The following is a 19,749-nucleotide window of genomic DNA, read 5'->3' as shown; positions in this document are numbered from 1 at the left end:
AGATTTAACGCTGTGGAATTTTCCTGCTTGAGCTTTTTCTCTTTCCCTCAGTTGGATCGCTCTTTAAACATTAAATAAATATTTCCTCACAAAAAAAAGTTACCACATTAATGCTTATACATTTCCCAAGGTTAAACACGTTTTTTTAAAAAAATCTGTTTAAATTATGTAGTAGAAACAGAATAGAAACAAAAACATTAGAATGAGTGCATTAATATTAACCTATTGTTCATGGTACAGATAGGACTACTGTCTGAGCCGTGCTGTTATATGAAAATAATCCAATCCAAATGATCTAACCAATCAGATTTGAGCATCCAGCAGCACTGTAGTATGGAGGGTACCTGATGATTATAGATGACACACTGTTCTACACCACGTCAGGCTTCCAAATCACTGAAAAACATTTGGGGTAAGAGGGGAAACCAGACCTTTACTCACAGTACATTCTGACATGATGGTAAATGGCCTTTTCTATCCAGCTGAACAACAATTCTAACCTGAGGGGAAAACAAGAGAGGTGAAAATGGTACAAAAAAAAAAAAGTAGTAGTGAGGCTACTGGACGAGCTAGACTGGTCTTACCGGCAGCTCAGTGGTTAAAAACAGCAAACTTGCCACAGTTGAGGGAAAAGTAAGCGATTGAAATCAGCTGAATTGCAGAAAATGACACGTGGGATTAACTGCAGACACACTTGGTTTAGTTTACAATGCATACACAGTTAAATTTGTTTTAAAGCACTATATATGATTACATTAAGAAATAGGAATAGAACAAATCCATCATATTATGAAAAATCTATAATTTGTCTTTTGGGCATGAGGTTGCTGATTTAATACTGCCATCAGACAATTTCTCTTCTATGTAGATTGCATTCATGTTTGCAGTGGTGTTTTTTTTTTTTTTGACCCCTCAAAGGCACAGGACGACGATCAAAATCTGTTTAACCTTTGTTCACAGGTGACTCTGCCTCGTTGCTGAGCAAGCATTTCCTACACCTATAGAAACGTCCCTACATGACCTACAGGACTACGGTTCCTGCAGGTACTATCACGACCTTGACCAAGATAAAGCTGTGAATAAATGAATATTTATATTTTCAGTGGCATAACAGCATAATAACGCCCAATTATTATGTTAAAGAAATTCTAATGATAATATATTGCAATATTGCCATTATTATAATTATTAACATAATAACAAACCCAGGGTGTATTCCCACCTCACAGCCAGGTGCTCCTGGGAATGAAAGAACATTTTCTTTCCTATATCTATACCAAAAATATTACTACCTAATACATCACAGTTATAATACTATATTTATTCAAAAATGTTTTCAATTATTAAAACATTTATTACTGACCCTAAGATAACTACTACTAAATAATAATCCTCCTCCTCCTCCTCCTCCTCCACCCACCTCAGAGCCAGAGTTCCTGGGAATGAAACAAGAGAAAATATTTGAAAATATTAGAAATATTACTGAAGTACATATTATTATACTACAATTATATTCACTTATATTGATATCAACAGTATATAATGCAATAATGTTTATTAAACTATTACTGCTATTACTATGTTAATACTATTACTACTGTAAATAATAATAATAATAATAAATGATCAAATATCCCACCACGAAGCCAGTGTTCCTGTGAATGAGAGCATAAACAAGAATATTACTACATATGATATTTATAATACTACATAACTACATTCTGATAGTGTATAACGCAATGAGGTTCTAAGTGTCACTATTATTTAATAAGTATTAATGATTAAATAATTTATTACTGATGCTACTATAACTACTATTACTACTCAACAATAATCATCGTCATCCAGGGTGTATTCCCACGTCACCGTCAGTGCTCCTGGGAACGAAAGAATGGATGAGCAAGATGAAAATATTTTCATCAGCTTCACTTTCCTGGAAATATTACTACACATTATCAATTATAATAATACATAATGAATAATTATATTCTGATAATAATAGTATACAATGTTTTAGATAATTAATGTATTTATTACTACTACTTCTAATAAATAAAACTATTAAAAATAATAATAATAATAATAATAATAATAATAATCTGCCCTCGCATCCAGGGTGTGTTTGCGCCTGATGCCTCAGTGTTCCTGGGATAGATCCTGGATCCACTGCGAGCCTCATCAGGATAAAGTGCTTATTGAATATGAACAAATGAATAAACAAAAAAAGACTTGAGAGTATATTTCACAGGCAAGACTTAATATACAATTATACCCAATGTACATAATACTACATAAAGCATAATAATAATAATAATCTGCTAATTCCAATATACAACAATCAGCCATAACATTAAAACCACTGACAGGTGACGTGAATAATATTGATTCTCTCATTACAGTGGCACCTGTCAGTGGGTGGGATATATTAGGCAGCAAGTGAACAGTCAGTTCTCAAAGTTGATGTGTTGGAAGCAGGAAAAATAGGCAAGTGTAAGGATCTGAGCGACTTTGACAAGGGCCAAATTGTGATGGCTAGATGACTGGCTCAGATCTTCTCTAAAACAGCAGGTCTTGGAGGGTGTTCCCGGTATGCAGTGGTTAGTACCTACCAAAAGTCATCCAAGGAGAACAACCGGTGAACCAGCGACAGGGTCATGAGCGCCCAAGGCTCACTGATGCGCGCGGGGCGTGAAGGCTAGCCCGTCTGGTCCCATCCCACAGAAGAGCTCCTGTAGCACAAACTGCTGAAAAATTTAATGCTGGCTCTGATAGAAAGGTGTCAGAACACACAGTTGAACATCACAGCTTGCTGCGTAGCTGCAGAGCGGTCAGAGAGCCCATGCTGACCCGTCTACCTCCAAAAGCACCTACAATGAGAACGTGAGCATCTGATCTGGACCATGAAGGTGGCCTGGCCTGAGGAATCACGTTTTCTTTTACGTCATGTGGACGGCCGGGTGTGTGTGCGTCGCTTACCTGGGGAAGAGGTGGCACCAGGATGCACTATGGGAAGAAGGCAAGCCGGTGGAGGCAGTGTGACGCTCTGGGCAACGTTCTGCTGGGAAACTTTGGGTCCTGGCATTCATGCGGATGTTACTTTGACACGTACCACCTACCTAAACATTGTTGCAGACCAAGTACAGACATTTTTTCAGACATAATACACTACACATAATGCATAATTCTAAATTTTAAAGATAACAGTATGTAATGTAAGCGTTTAAGTCATTAAATCTGATAATGTCAGCCTTCTAGAAATCTCTGAAAAATACAGCCATTTTAAATATATAAACAAGCAGATTTCTCCTTTTGCTAAAACTTCAGCCCTGCAGAACTCGACAGCGCTTTGCTTTAAGCAGTCGAGCTCGCTGCAGTTTTACACACCATTTCATTAAAAACCACTCCTGTGTTTTTGGTATTTATTTTTATCTCATTATTCTAAAATTTGTTGAATTTTTTTTTTTTCTAAAAGATTTTTATTCTACATAATCTTATTTTGTACTTGTATATGACATATTACAAATAGATTTACGTATTTTATCCCTGTAAACAGATTCTTCTTTTTTTTTTTTTTTTTTAATAATTTTTTCTTCTTGATTGTACAGCACTTTGAGCTCCCACATGTAAGACACGTGCTCTGTAAAGTTTATCATCATCCTCCTCTATAGAGCAATTTATTCCATTAAACAATTAATGGCAACATGAATATTTAATCCTGTTATCATGCGCGGTTACCATGGAGACGGCACCGCCCTCGTTAGGTGCTGCAGATGTGAACGGAAAGACTACAGAGAGGAGGAGGAGGAGCGTGAAGGGCGCGCGCGGGCGCGAGGCGGTGCCGGTGCGGCTTTAACGGAGCCGCTCGGCGCGCGCTTCCTCAGTGAGCTCAGCAGCTCTGCGCTCCGTCGCGCGCATCACCATGGGGCGCTACAGCGGCCAGACATGCCGCCTGATTTTCATGCTCGTGATCACGGTGATATTTTTCGTGGCCGAGATCGTTGCGGGTTATCTGGGGAACTCGCTGGCGCTGGTGTCGGATTCGTTCAACATGCTGTCGGACATCCTGTCCCTGTGCGTGGGGCTGGCTGCGGGCAGACTGGCGCGCCGGCCCGCGTCTCCGCGCTGCACGTTCGGCCTGGCCCGGGCGGAGGTGGTGGGCGCGCTGGCCAACGCGGCGTTCCTGGCGGCGCTCTGCTTCTCCGTGTCCGCCGAGGCGCTCAAGAGGCTGGCGCGGCCCGAGGCTGTGGACGAGCCGTTCATCGTGCTGGTCGTCGGCTCGCTCGGGCTCGCGGTCAACGTCGTCGGGCTGCTCGTGTTCCAGGACTGCCGGTGGCTGTGCGGGAGGAAGGAGGAGGGCAGAGACAAGTCTTCCGACAGCGACGGGAAAATAGTCATGAACGGCGAAGCAGGTGCTCCTATTTGTGCTTCAGTCTCCATTACTCTCTGTTCCACACATGCGATCATTAAAGGTGCAGCTCGGTGAAAAAGCAATGCCAAATTTTCCAACATGGTCTCGTGCTCAAAAAAACTAACAATCTTGTGATCACAGACTTCTGATCATTTAAAGGTGTTCGGTGAAAATAAAAATCCAACATAGTCTTGTGCTTTAAAAAAAACTTGCAGTCAGGAAAGGTGTAGTTCTGTGGAAAAAAAGATTCTCAGCATGACCTCATGCTCAAAGAGTAAAAACACGCCAGGAGAATTATTCTGTGCAAACACACAAAAAGGTTAAAATTAAGGTTAGGGGCGTGGCATCAAAGGTGTAGGTTAGTGAAGAAAAAAAAACAGCACAAATGGACACACATGGACTCATGATCAAAACATAGCAACAATTAAAGGTGTAGTTTGGTTTAAAATAGAATAAATAATCCAACATGTTCTTAAGAAAATAAAATAATGAAATAATTTTATAATGAATTCCAATCACATTGCCATTTAAACAAATTTCTAATGAAGCTGAAGCTTAATGGAAGCTTCTGACCACCAATTAGCATCATGCAAACTGCACACACCTTTCTCCAGTCACCTAATCTGGCTGAATTGTGCAGAAATAATCTCTAAAAAAATTAGCAAAAAATGTAAAAGTATTTAAAATACATAATTTACATGAATTTCAAAATGGCCAGATCTGTGGTTTTGATGTGTGATTTGTGGTCATTAACAGTTTGCTAAGCTAGCAGCACTAGTGTCCTGTAGAGGCCAAGCTTACATGCCAAGCATACCTCAGACAACGAGGAAAACAGCCTTTAAAAATCTGTAATCTTAAGATTCGGTTACACATTAAACGCAGTGCTGAAGTGCACGACGCAGATAAATCCAGCATTTTGTTTTCAGCTTTGTCAGAGTGAGTCAGCAGTTTGGTTTCCTCTTTACAGCCTTGTCATTAATGTGCTTCAGTCTTTCAACCCTATTTAATTAGTCACCTAGGGAACAATGCTAAACAAGGGGATGGTCACTGGGTTCATGTGGAAAAAAAAATAAAGCAATAACCAACGTTATGTAACGTTATGACTTTATATAACTTGTAGAAAAGCTGAGTGCACAAGTAGAGGCTACGTTTTAAATATTTAACCCTCATCTGACACGCAAGCTGTCATGATACACTAAAGAGCAATGCTAGTTTGGGTGGAGCCAATTAGCAGGTGTATCACTGGCAATCCGTTGCTTCCACGGAGGCTAGGCATCTTCAGGGGACTCTAGCTAGCTCTAGCTCTCTTGTCCACCAACGTTGCATGCTAAAACAGTCCGGTTATGGACTATAATCACTGAAGTGTGGAGTTGTGGACATTTTGTTGCACGACTATTTAGTTGCACCATTATGTCCCATCATGCACTAATGGACAAAAGCAACATGGCTACTACAGTACGACAGTCCAGCGATCCATCTCAGTCTCCTAACTGTGTATTAGCATTGTGAGTGAACAGTATTAGTTCGATTAGCAAGCTAACATTAAGTAATTTTAGTCCATCACTATGGCCTACCTTGTGTGAAGTTGGACATTTTCCATCATTTCAATCTGGTCAGTATTTGAATTTGAGCACAGATTTATATTAATGCGCTCATTCTAATACGTTATCGTTTCTATAGTAACACCTTAGAGACTTGTATAGCCAACATTCCACATAAACGGATTAAAAATGCATGTTGTCGTTGATATGCTTAAGATTTCTCCAAAGAGACATTTATTTAATATATATTTGTGGAAGGAGTCTCCAGTGTCAGTGTGGTAAAAGTTTTCCTACATGATAAAGTCATCAGGAAAAACAGCATTGTTTTGTTTATCCTTAACTTCAGTAGAAAAAAAAAAAGTTATAAACAACTAGTTATAGCTACTATAATGCAAGTAATAACAGGAACCTGTTTTGCAGACATTCCACAACATTAAATGTGACTATAAACGGACAAAAAGTTCAACATGACGTTCTTTAATTTATAAAAAGTAATGCAAATCGCTATGGTATAAAAGCAGTAACACACTTGGGGATGTGCTGTTATAGGAAAATAACTCCCTTCATTACACGGGTGATGCCGTGGGGTGCCGTCACTGATGATTTTCCTACAACAGCACACCCCCCAGTGGTTTGCTCACAGAGCACAGAGCGGGATTCAAGTCATAGCTGCTGTGAATAAGGAGAGTTCGTGGAGACGTGTGAAACGTCTGGTTTGTATTTGCTATTTGGATGTGGGCATGGCAATTGGGTGTATCCGAGAGGCATGAAAACAAATATTTGGGTTAACAACCTGATAGCTGAAGAGGTTATAGTAGACTGTTTGCCTAATAAAAGCATGACCTCGTGCTCAAAGAGTAGTAACAAGCCAGGAGAATTATTTTGTGCAAAAAAAAAAAAAAAAAAAAGGTAAAAGGATGTACAAACTCTCACACATGATTCCGACAGACTCATCTGGCAGCCATTAAACATGACATCCCCTGTCTCGCTGATCTACCAGTTAAATTAAAAAGAAAGAAAGAAAGATCTGCCATTACTATGAAGCAGCCTACATCACATTAACAGTGGGTTCAACCAAGAATGGACTGGGGAAAAAAAAAAAAAAATCCACAGAAGCTGCGAGAGATAATTTAAATCTGAATACAATCTTAGTCTCTATGGTTCCACCAAACTGTCCCATGAAGAACAGGCTTCCAGATGAGGTGCTAGTTTACAGGCTTAGCTAAATGTATTGAATTCCTAGTTATGCAAGAAAACGGAGAAGTTGCAGGTGCAGAGACATTTCTCTTGGGTCTCTGTCAACATGTTATGCTTGCTATGCAGTTGCAACATTTTGACATGGCCCCTGGGCCAAAACTGTTTGCCCAGTTCCCCTGGCCTGACTGGTTATTTCTGTACGCAACGAGCGTCAGATGAGGGTTAAAAGGGCAAAACCCCTTAGAGAAGTCTGCTATAAATAAAAGAACTTGAAGTGTGAACGTGCAAGTAAAATAACTCTTAAATCTGTTTAAATAACAAACTGTGAATGTTGTGTGAATGTTTTGTTGCAAGTGTACATTTTGCACAGTTAACAAATGCACAGTTACCGAATCAAACAGTCACCTGAGAGAAAAGCGATGATGTGTGAAAGAATGCATGTTGAAAATAACCTTGTCAACGTGTCCATGCACGTGTCTTCCCCCCTTAGCTCCATGTAAATGGTGTGTAAAACTCCTGCGTGATAGCAGCAAGTGCGCTCAGCACTTGTATTCTGTCCATCCACAGGCTCTGAGCTGGCTGCTTCACGGCAACAAGATAAGAAGCAGAGCGACGGCCCACCGCTGAACATAAGAGGTACGAGCGCTTCGGATCCTCCTGTATACTGTGTATCTGTTTCAGCCTGCACGCATTCATTACACTGGAACTGGACTCGTGATAGGATCCTTTCTCACGTTTGTCTTATTTTTAGACCGTGGTCTGTGCACTCGATATTTCCTTCCACTGTGTAGAGACGTGTATCAGGACAGCAACAATACATTTACAAACATTTACATCACTTTCATTTAGCTTCAGTCCAGATGCTGGACAACAAAGCTGCGTGTATCCAGTACTAACCCCTGCTGTCCATAATAGGGAGACTGGGCTTCATTTACAGCTAAACACAAAGACACACACACGACAGACAGATAGACACACCGAAAGAGAAAGAACTGATGGAAAAGGAAAAAGGAAAGGATGAAAAAGAAAGGTTTAAAGGAAAGAAAGAAGAATAAAGAAAAAGCAAAGGACAAGCAAAAGAACTGATGAAAGTAAAAGGAAAGAAAGGATGACAGAAAAAGAATGAGAGAGAGTGAGAAGAGGTGATGAATGAAAGAAAGAAAGCCTAGATGAGGAAAAAGGAAAGAATGAAAGAGCAAGAAAAGGACTGATGAGAGAGTAAGAAAGACAAAAAAATGGAATAATAAGGACAAGAAATGAAGGAAGAAGGAAAAGATAAAAAAAAGCTGTAAAAAAGAAAAAATGCTAAAAATGATAACAGGAAGAAAGGATGAAAGAATGGACAAAAGGACAAAAGAAAGAGAAAAGGAAAGAAAGGCCAGAAAGTAAAACTGTGTAATGAAATAAGGATTTTGCGTTCGCTAACTGTTCTCGATGGCTGCCACAAGTTCAGATCTCAGACTCTCCGGGAAACGTGAAGGTGAAAGGTATAACGCTGATCAAAGGTGAAGAGACACCGTGCAATATATGTATGGTTCTGATGCAGGTCTTAGGGCTCTTGTTCTTATTCTTCATTTCCTGCCTGTAGGAGTTTTACTCCACGTGCTGAACGATGCTCTGGGCTCAGTAGTGGTGGTGGTGGCCTCAACGCTGTTTTACGTCTGGCCCCTGCCGCCCGACACCCCCTGTAACTGGCAGTGTTACGTGGACCCTAGCCTGACGCTGGTCATGGTGGCCATCATCATGACCTCAGCTGTTCCTCTGGTCAAAGAGACCACCAGAATCCTGCTGCAGATGAGTCCACCTGACCTGGACGTCTCCATGATCTGTGAGTATAAAGGGCTGGTGTTACATCACGTTTTGTCATCATGGCATTGTCCAGGCTGATTCAGCTTCTCTCCATTTCTCTCTCTCTCTCTCTCTCTCTCACAGTGGAGGACGTGTGCCAGCTGCCCGGCGTCCTCGGCGTTCACGAAGTGCACGTGTGGGAGCTGGCCAAGGATCGGAACGTGGCCTCCATGCACGTCAAAGTGACCTCTGACCTTGAAAACTCTAAAGGCGAAATCCGGCGCCTCCATATGCAGATCAGAGAGGTGTTCCATCGACTGGGAGTCCACAGCGTCACTCTTCAGATGGAGTTCACCGACGAGGACATGGAGAACAGCCACTGCAGCACTCCGTGCATCTCCTACGACTGTCTAAAGCAATCCTGCTGTCCTGCCGATCCAAAAACGCAGAACCATACCGATCTCCATAAAGTGAACAACTCCCTTTCTTCTGGAGAAGTGGCCGTTGACTTTGCAGATGGGAATGGAGAGGAGGAACCAAAACAAAAGGAGAGCACGCCGTTTTAAACCTTCAGGTCCGGCTTCTCTAACTAAACTGAGCTTTAACGGAGTGTGTCTCCCAAGCAGAATGGCAGCCATTTTAAGAAACATCCTAAACGCTAGAACCATAGAATCCACTCAAAACCAGTCGTTACAGATGAGGGACTGTGCATTTTCCCCAGAATGCACTGCAAGCATACACATCATTCAGACGATACTCATTAAGCTTAACTGAACCTGGTCATTTAGTTTCATTAATGCTTGCCCTAACCGCTAATTAGGGGGCGTGTGATAGGACAGATATATTGTTATACTAGAAGCTAGCTATATTATAGCACAACTATAGCTACTATATTTCCGCTATACACATTACACATCAACATAGATAACAAGCTGCAACAAAACAAACCAGGGTTTGATAATACTTTTAAGATTTACATAAATATTCAACACCAAAAAGGAGGCAAATTTTAATTTTCTTATTTTAACATTTTGCAATTTTAAAGGTTCAGTATAATATTTTAACATCACTTCAGCCTTTTATAATGTAATTAGATGTAAAAAAAAGTTGAAACATTTTATTGAAAAAGGATAAAATAATATCTTAGAAAAGTATTGCCCAGCCCAACTGCTAATTAGCCAGTTTGCTAGAAGACTCTTAGCTACTGACTAGGTGACAATGCTAGGAGGCTTTGTATAAAAACATTACCATTTGTCTGCTTTTAGTTGGTCCTGGCCTGCCTTGATCTGGTTCCTACATATACTTTATTTTTAATCAAATTTAATCTAGACATCTTTTCTACATCCTCAAAGAGACGTATCATAATCACATCATAATCCATTGCCCTGGCTAAAATCCCACTGCCTCATAAACATGGCAAAAATAACCAACAAATTCTATCAGACCGTAGAGTTTGGCTCCTGTTGGTTTTTGTCCGGAGAATAAAGCTACTACGGCTCTCTAAAGCTACCCTTAAACATTCCAGATAAATATTACCTCAGACAGGTGCTGCTAACTAGCTAGCTATGGAAGAGGCTACAGTAGTGCAAATTTATATTGAAGAGCCATATTTCTAATGGCTCTGAGAAACTCCCTGGAATATTCCAGATAAAAATCAAGGAGACTAGCAGAGATTTTCCTCTATTACCAAAAAAAAAAAAAAACCCACACACATTTAAGAGGATTAGTCTTAATTTCTATCTGCAGATTAGCCAAATAATTACCTTTGTGCAATGTTTGGCTAGTAATTAGTAGTAGTAGGACTTTTCTATCAAAGTAGAGTTTGGGATACACCCTAAAGACCTATACAGTTAGCTTTCTGGTCAGAGAATATGGTTACTATAGCTCTGTAAAGCTAACCTGGACCATTTCAGCTAACTCTTAATTGGTCATAATCACTCTTAATTGCCAACTGCTAACTAGCTAGCATGGTATTAGCTAGCTAAGTACTCTGTATAAGGTCTCATACTGTTAGCTTGGTTGGTGAATATGGCTACTAGTAGTGAAAGGACTGGTCTTAACTGCTAACCATTAATTAGCCAATTAATTAGCAGGCTACTGAATAGACGAACCCTGTGCAAAATCTGACTAGCAAAAGATCCCCAAAATCATTACTTCTCAGAAGAAATTCTAGCGAGGACTGACTTTAAACACCAGAGTCTGGGATGGAACCTAAAACCTCATTCTGTTAGCTTTTGGGTTGGAGAATACGGACTATTCCAGATAAAAATCCAGGTACCTCAGGGACTAGAAGGACCATTCCGTACTTGAGTGCAACCTACTGTATTTATTTAAGTTCTTGTGCTGTGACTGTGATGCAATCAGTTTCTCCTGGACTCTTCAGGTTTGTACGCCGTTCTGACTGTGCTGGAGAACGGCTAATTTTGTGAAGAACAATCATACGATCGAGACCGATGTGTGCTTTTATGATCTTAAATCTCATGGTGCTGTTTATTTATCCCAGTGAGCACCGACTGGACACCGACGTCCATTTGCCTTCTAAATACACGTCCTTTCAGGGTCTATTTTGTGTTTTTAAAAAAAGCCCTGAACCGCAAGTAGCAAAAATTAGTAGCAATAAAATCCGATTCTTTCAACTTTGAAACAAGATCCTACTTCGTTATTTTAACTTAACACCTCATTATTGTGACTTATCGCAAATTATCTCGTTACTTTATATTTAATACAGTTTATTCAATGTTAGCATACAGAATAAAGATTATGTGCTAATATTGCAATAAATTAGTCTTATTGAGTGTCAATAACAAGCTATGTTCAACATAAAATATGTAGAAAAACATGAGAACTCGAAACATCATATTTCGAGATAATTTATTGAGATGTGATAATCTATTTTAGCTTAATGTCATTATTTCAACTTAATATCTCATTATTTTGATTACTCTCATTATTATCTAATGACAATACAGCTCATTATTATACTAAATACTTAACACTCCACAATAAATATGATACAGAGTAAGAATTAAGCTAATATTCAGTAAACAAGGCTTATTATCAGATTGTTAAATATTAAGTCAAAATAATGATTCGTCAAAATAACAACAAACTTTTTTCACAACTTGCAGTTTAGGGCTTCTATAGTTGTATACGGTCACTTTTATCACTTTTTAAACCTTTCATAGTTGCTAAATGTCTGGCAAAGACAACTTATTCACGTTTTTTAAATATTCGAGTGCTCGCTGGGATTATAATTTACTACCGTGTTAAAATCTCCAAACAGAATTGCTATCCTAAACTAGTTCTCATTTTATTAGCATCTCAGATTTTTTATTTTATTTTTTTTTTTAGTAGATTATAATTTTCTAGCAGATCAGCAATTCCTAACTCAGATTTTTGGGTATGATTTTTCATAACCAAAAAACCAAAAATCAATGTAGCAAGTTCCTATTTTCATCTTCTACTTTCGTTTTAGTTTTTATGCACGATGTTATTGCCTCAAACATTACTATAAAGGAACAGGAATTGAACATTCACTTTTTACCTCAGATTCTACAGGAAATACGCCTTCATTTTTTAGGCAATGCTAACTATTATGAAATAATAATCATTCATAGTTGTAAAATTGTAAAATTCACTTTAGGGTACCATTAAATTTTTTTTTTTAATCTGCAATATGGCATTGTATTCATTTTGGAGAGTTCGCATTTGCACATTACTTTGACATCAGAATGTAAAGTAAATATCAAAGTGCACCTTCTGTTCGTTTGGCAGCGTAAGGAAAGAACTGTCACCGTTACAAAAAACGTAAACGTAGCAAGTTACGATTAATTCAGACTTGTCTGTATGTAGCAAATCCTGCCTTACAGCTCTGCTTTCCAGACATTGCGACAATAGTAACTGGGAACGTTGGCATGAAAAATAACGTGAAAAACAAGTGCTAATAAATTATGTATTAAAGTAACTGAATCTAACTGAACTCAAGGAGTTTTCCTCGCTGTCAGTGGAGATGTACAACAAGAACATATTTATAAATAAAACAAGCTCTTCATTATAAATCAAAAGAGCTCTTCCGTAGCTTTCAAATAATACCAAAGACCGCAGAAATCAGGCATTTTAGCCGACTTTGGAGCTCTATTTCTGCTACAGAGCTCATTATGCTTCAGTCGATCGTTTTCAAAGTTCCCAAGTCAAGCACTTTGTTTATTCAATCAAAATTTTGGGGAGAATTTAAATTTATTTATATATTTTTAAGATATGGTGAACCTATAGTACATCTTGTTTACAATATTAAACCTCCATTCAAAGCGATTCCTTTGATTTTAGTTTTATAAAGACAAAAATGCACATTGTTTTGCATTATGATTCAGAAATAAAGAGAGTCTGTTCAGTCAATATTTCTTCATTCAAATTTTGTCCAAAATATTCAGAGAATCAAACCGTATCGAAATCGTGAAGCCACTATCGTGAATCTAATTGAAACAAACAGCCCCTTACTCATCAGATCAATGATTATACATTTTTTTTAAAGTTATTTGACAATCAGTTTAATATTAGATTAGATTATGTGGAGTACAAGTGTACAAGTGTGTACAAGTCCCAGTGTAAGTTGTTACTATAGCACTGTCGTTTAAATTTATTTTATCTTTGGCCTACATTTCTAGTAAACTGGTCCAAATTAACGATTGGACCAGTCTGAAACGTGACGTCTGGAAAGCAGCCGAAAGTCTCACAGACTCTTACGCATGCCTGTGCTTTTTTTTTTTTTTTTTAAATAGATTCAGTGTTTCTGATGTGTTCTTTTTTCATAAAATCAAATTAATAAAACGTCAGTTACTGTTGCGTCTGTGTTTTTTTCCCCCCACAAACTCTAACCTCATCGACACACGTGAACTTGTCAACCTGACCGTGGAACAAGTAAATTATTATTATTTGTTAGTATTGCACATTTAGACACTGAATTCTCAAGAAATACAAAATACCATCACTGGTTAAGCACAAGCTTCTTTTGCTATCATGAGTCAAAAATAAGAGAGACTACTAGAGATTACACAATACCACTTTTTCCTTTTCCAGTACAGATCTAAAGTTTCGAGTATCAGTTGATATTAATACCTATCCGATATTTATTTCTTTGAAAACTGCTAAGCTTCAAAATGATTAACTGAATCACGTACAAACATACAGGAAATAGACATAACTAAAAACATAATAAATCGTTTACATCACAAGAATGAGAAAGCATAAATAATAATAATAAAAAAATCAATCCTAACAAAAAAAATACATATAAAAGAGAATTGAAACATATACAACTCTGATTTAAAACAAAAACACAAACACACTAGGGTTCCAAACCCAATTCCAAACTTTTTCATTCATTACAGAATCGGATAAATTTAATTTTTTTCCCGCTGATATCCATTCCACCATTTTTAGCTGGTATCAGCCCAATACTGAACCTGAGTATCAGATCGGTGCAATCTCTAGAAACAATATGATATTTATACTATTTCTGATTTTCAACTTAAGCATATAGCCATTCATTATGAATCAATCATTTAGTCCAAAGTGAATTCTTCCATAACCAATTTTTATACCATCATCATTATAGAGGCAAATTTATTGTTTAAATCGTCTGTTTATTTGAACAAAAAGCCTTTAACGCCATTTTCTTTGGGTGAACATGAAGCGGTTTGTGCGTTTAACAGGTAGAGACACACACACACAAAAAAAAGATGTTTCATGTATTTTAGCAGTTAAAATGCAACAGTACAGTAGGGTCCAAAAGTGCGAGTCCACTACCAAGAACTGTTTATATGTGACTAATTGTGTGTCTAACAGTGGAAAAAAGGACAGAAAATTATATTTAAGTGAAAGTTTGGGTCTCAAAAAAAAAAAAAAAACACTTAGGAGTTAAAAAGTGTCCACGTTTACATGAAAGTAAAAAAGGTTAACGACTTGTATCGAAATCTTTTTTTTTAAACGTAATTATTTTCTAACATGTTCTCTTATAAAAAGTTACCAAACGTAAGGTTAGGATTAGCCGTGGAATTTATACCTCTTCTTACAATTACATTTACATGAAATCCAACCGCATCAACTTTCCTTGTTCAAATTTATACAAAGTGTTCATAAGCCTTTTTTTAAAAATTATTTTTCATGAAAGTAACTTGTATGAATTTGGACTAATTAGCAGCACTTTGACAACTATGGTGGATATTTCACTGGATGTTTTAAGGAGGGAATAAATCATGATGGGAATTGCTGTTATAGGAAAACAATCAACAACCAGCCTGCTTTTTTTTTCCCTCTTTTAAGTGAATAAAACAAAAATTGCCAAGTTCCTGGGTCAGAAAACGTGACCGCTTTACCTCTGACCGGTGCAAAGCGCTGACACTGGAGACTCCTTCCACAAATAATGAAATGTCTCCTAACTTAAAGTGTCATCATATCAACAATTACATGCGTTATTTTTAAATCCACTTATGTGAAGAAATGATAACGTACTAGAATAAGCACATTAATATAAACCTGCGATTTAAATTAAAGCCAGAAGTACTGTTCTGCCGCTGTTCTGGAAAATTAAACACCTTCTGACCAATCAGAATCGAGAATTCAACAGCACTGTGCTATAAATATACTTAATATTTGAAGTTAAAACATACAGAAGTATGACAAGTCGTAGTCTGGAATAAAAACACTAACATGTGCTTCAGGACCGAAAAGGCTGTAAACCAAGTAATACTTCAATTAATTTTAATGTTGGAGGAAGAGTAAAGTATTAAATGTCACTTGTACTGAAGTAAAGTACAAAACACTCAAGTATCGTAATAAAATACTATTACTTAAATCTTTTCTACTTCGGTTTCATTTCGAACATGATTCCATCATTCTTCATCCAGGATGTCAGGCACCATTTATGGAAGGAGTCTCCAGTGTCAGAGCTTTGTAACAGTTGGTAAGTTTTGCAGGACGGAAGAGTTTACGCTTTTTGCGGCTTCTCGGTACCATGACAAGATTTTCTCAACAAGATTTTTTTTTGTTTTACTAAATTCAAGCGAGAGAAAGCGAGAGGGTGGTGAAGGAAAGTAGTTATACCTGCGCTAACAGAAGTGATGACAGCAACGTACCCGTCTCATGGATGTTCCATAACACAGACTATAAACAGATTAAAAAAAAATAATAAAAAATAATCACATGACATGCATTAATAAATGAAATGAGGTAATTTGCTGTCGTATAAGAGGAATAAAGCATTTTCCAGCTGTACTGTTACAGGACAACAAACACGTTCAGGATGGTAACTGCTTCACGCTGAGCTACATCACACCATCCCAGTATGACCCGTCGTACCTTTTTCCCTAGCTAATGTGTGCTGCAGAGCTCTTAACAAGAAGTTCAAGTCTGACAGAGTGAAACACGTGGGATTAAGTGTAAAGGCAAACCTAACATGTCCTGATCTGCTGCTCTGAGATTTTCTGAGATCCAATAATCTGATATCTTAACAAGCCAATGAAACGGTTCTAACATTTCGCATCATAAGATTAGTGGACCGAAACTAAACAGTCTACAAGTTTACGTCTTTCTAAAAATAAACAGCTGAAATAAGCAAAATGATCGTAATAAGTTATTATAATAAGCAAAATTAAGCTTGAAATGAGGAAAACATTAGGCTTCATAATCTTGTATATATATTTGTTTTAAAACAATTTAATAAGGAGACATATTAGTTGAAAGAGCTTATATTTACGATATTTTTACTTGGTTTTTTTTTTATTATTATTTTGCAGTGTGTTCTATCACTTAGCTAGGCGTCGGCCATTTTCTTACCCTGAACCCACTCCGGATGTGTCTCAGCTGGGCTTCCGTACTGCCATTTTAACCTGGTTTGGCAGCTCCAGTCTTCAATTATCGCTTATGAGTCAGTGAATTTTGCATTTCTGGGAGTTTTGGGAGGGATTTTAACTGTGTAATGTCTAAAAATGAATAAAATAAGCCCAGTTGGAGAGCTAACAGAAGCCACACCATCATATCTCTCGTCTCTACTAATTATTCCTCACCTGTTCCTCATTACACTCCTCAGATTCTTGAACAAATCTCCCTCATTCTGGATCTCACTTTGCTACACAGCACAGGTTCTGGACAATGTTAGTGTTTTTTCTGCTCTAACACACCTGAGTTAACTAATCAGCTAATTAACAGCTCTCCTGGAAGTGTGTGTGTGTGTGTGTGTGTGTGTGTGTGTGTGGTTCATACAGAAAGAGCTTTTTCTTTAGATTTCTTTTTCCAAATCATAAAGTCTCATTCAGTTTTTACTGACCTCCACAGATGACAGGCTGTAGAGTGTTAAGTGTATTAACACAAAGTGGGTTCTAACTTTAAATCAGTTTTAAATGCTTCTGTTTCAAAAATAAACCTCAGCCCATTTTTCCCTCCCAGAGTGTATGGTGTATACAGTAAGGGTCAGTGCAAACCAGAGGAAAGGGAAAAGACTTCTCTCTCTCTCTCTCTCTCTCTCTCTCTCTCACACACACACACACACACACACACTAAAATTGATGATTTAACTGTCAAGGCATTAAGCATAAGACTAATATTTTATTCACTTATTTGACTGCATGTTTCATTATTTCATTATTTATTTTCCTGTTTTTGTTTTATATTTTAATTTTTTTCCTGATTACAGTTTTTCTATATTTGATTTTTTTTTTTTTTTAACTTGTTGATTTATTTTTAATTCATGTATATTTATTTAATTATTTCAGAAATAATCACAGCCTTCCAAAGTAAGGGCATCGACACTCCTTGAGGTTACACATTGTACTTTTCTTTCTTTCTTTCTTTCTTTCTCTCTCTTTAAGAGTGCAGATTAAACCCTGGAAAGTTTTACAGAAATCTGCAGCAACTTATATTAGATCTGCCATCAAACCAATCATCACAAACATGAAAACATGGTTCCATAAATAAATATGACATTTTGGTGTCAAATCTAATTAAACTGTAGCTTGTAGACTGTATTATACTGAACATCTTCTTGCCAGAAATGCTAAAAAGAATGTGAGAGAGTGAGGTAAAGGTGTAGATATGATTAGGTTGGTTGGGGTAAGAGCAGTTTCTCTCTCTGCACAGCAGATGGCATCAAAAGACACGGAGATAAAATGCACAGGGTTTGTGGGTTTTTTTGTTTTGCTTCAGTATTCATCAGACAGTAGATGAAAAGCACCCAGTCGCAATCCTACATCAAACACCCAAGATAAAAGATTGTGAAGCTGTAATATAATGTACTTTTTTCTCCGCTGAAATTGAAATTTGGCATCTCTGAAATAAAAGCCCCAAATATTCACGAAGTTTAGTTTCAGTAACTAAACGCTCCCTGCCTGTCCTTATGTTTGTATTGTTTACATTGCGTTAGTGTTACTCCTCTGCTGTGTGTGTATAAATGTATAGTGTGCTGAATGATGATTTGTGTAAAATGGCAATAAAGTTACATTGAATTGAACTGACTTGAGCCTTTGGAGCATCGTTCATGACTGGGGAAAAACTGAGTAAGTACGCAACGCAAATAGAGCTCCACTTTCCTTTCCTAAGAAATGAACTCTGTATCTGTAGGTCATCAAGGTGATTAATTTTCCAACACAGCAGCTCTGACAATACCGAAGTGTTATTTAACAGAGAAAAACATACAACCGTTGATATGATAAGGCTGTCTGTAAGTAGACATTAGTTTTATTTTTGGAAGGAGTCTCCAGTATCAGTGCTTTGTAACATTCATAAAGTTTTCCACTCGTCTTTATGACAGACAGGTTTGTGCTTTCCAGTTTCTCTGTAACATGACAAGCTGTACTTTTTTTCTAATTTACTTAAGACAAAACTTGCGAAAAAAGTGGGAATGTCTATAGTGAAGTGAAGTGAAGTGAAGTGACTTGTGGCCAAGCATAGCTGCTATAATGTAACTTATACAACAGTTAGCTCCGGTCCACTAATCTGATTGGACGAGTGGCGTTCCGAGAGTGCTTATATTTCCTATAACCACACTGGGATGTTTCTCTGTGTGTCTCACTCCGCAAATACTGAATCTCATCAAATGAAGATGAAAAGGAAGAAGGGATGCCAATTTCACCTTTAATGGGAAAATACAAATCATTGTGAGCTAGCTAACCAGCTAGCTAATGTGCTATAAAGTGAGTGTGGTTTATTTGGGATCTATTTACACTGGTGGAGCAAAAATAAACAGGACATTTGGCCACATTGTGTCCAAAATGTCACTTACTTGATATGGTTTCTAGAACTGTTGTATAAGAGCAATCACGCGGGTATAGTGAATATTGACATGTGCGATATTGCATAATGATAACACGACCTAACTTGTTTTGTAGACATTCCACAACATTAAGCATAAATAAAAATGGTTCAAAACTACAACATACATGCATACATACATACATTTTATATATATATATATATATATATATATATATATATATATATATATATATATATGTATAAACTTAAATTACGCTCAACAGTTTTAGCGTAACATCACTGCTATTTGTCAAACGTTTTAAACTTGTTATATAATTATTAGAATCCAGTAATGCGTTTGTGGGCGGTTGTTTTTTTTAAGCATCTAAATAAAGCTCAACACACAGCAGCTCGAAGGAAATAAGATGATGAATGAAGGAGACTGAAATGGAAATATAAATAGAAGCAATGAGTGAGCAGGCAAACAAAAGCCTTCAACAGCACATGGAAGGAGAAACATAAAACAGGGTTCATGCCATAAATATGGCCGGGATCACACAGGTACTAGTG

The 19,749-nt window shown here is 37.5% G+C and overlaps 1 protein-coding gene and 1 long non-coding RNA gene across 2 annotated transcripts; one reads left to right on the top strand and one right to left on the bottom strand.

Moving 5' to 3' along the window:
• Window positions 1–2,103: 2,103 nt before the first annotated feature.
• On the bottom strand, window positions 2,104–3,869 carry LOC117596877 (uncharacterized). Its single transcript, XR_008301406.1, has 3 exons — window positions 3,736–3,869; window positions 2,977–3,116; window positions 2,104–2,729 (listed from the first exon to the last, which is right to left on the bottom strand). It is a non-coding gene; the product is annotated as an uncharacterized LOC117596877 (long non-coding RNA).
• Window positions 3,870–3,911: 42 nt separating this feature from the next.
• slc30a10 (solute carrier family 30 member 10) lies at window positions 3,912–13,464 on the top strand. The gene is made up of 4 exons (XM_026939215.3): window positions 3,912–4,409; window positions 7,714–7,782; window positions 8,735–8,974; window positions 9,079–13,464. Exons 1-4 carry the CDS (start codon window positions 3,920–3,922, stop codon window positions 9,498–9,500), a joined length of 1,221 nt encoding a protein of 406 aa, XP_026795016.1. The 5' UTR covers window positions 3,912–3,919; the 3' UTR covers window positions 9,501–13,464.
• The last annotated feature ends 6,285 nt before the right edge of the window (window positions 13,465–19,749 follow it).

The sequence above is a fragment of the Pangasianodon hypophthalmus genome, chromosome 3 (assembly GCF_027358585.1).
Source record: "Pangasianodon hypophthalmus isolate fPanHyp1 chromosome 3, fPanHyp1.pri, whole genome shotgun sequence".
In the NCBI taxonomy this organism is placed as follows: domain Eukaryota; kingdom Metazoa; phylum Chordata; class Actinopteri; order Siluriformes; family Pangasiidae; genus Pangasianodon; species Pangasianodon hypophthalmus.
The sequence above is the reverse complement of the archived record's forward strand: the minus strand, read 5'-3'. Positions and strand labels throughout refer to the sequence as shown.

Excerpts from the sequence above, each read along its gene's own strand:
- slc30a10 (XM_026939215.3), top strand. The coding sequence starts at position 3,920 with ATGGGGCGCTACAGCGGCCAGACATGCCGCCTGATTTTCATGCTCGTG. Across the intron at positions 4,410-7,713 it reads AGTCATGAACGGCGAAGCAG|GCTCTGAGCTGGCTGCTTCA; the intron begins GTGCTCCTATTT and ends GTCCATCCACAG. Across the intron at positions 8,975-9,078 it reads CCTGGACGTCTCCATGATCT|TGGAGGACGTGTGCCAGCTG; the intron begins GTGAGTATAAAG and ends TCTCTCTCACAG.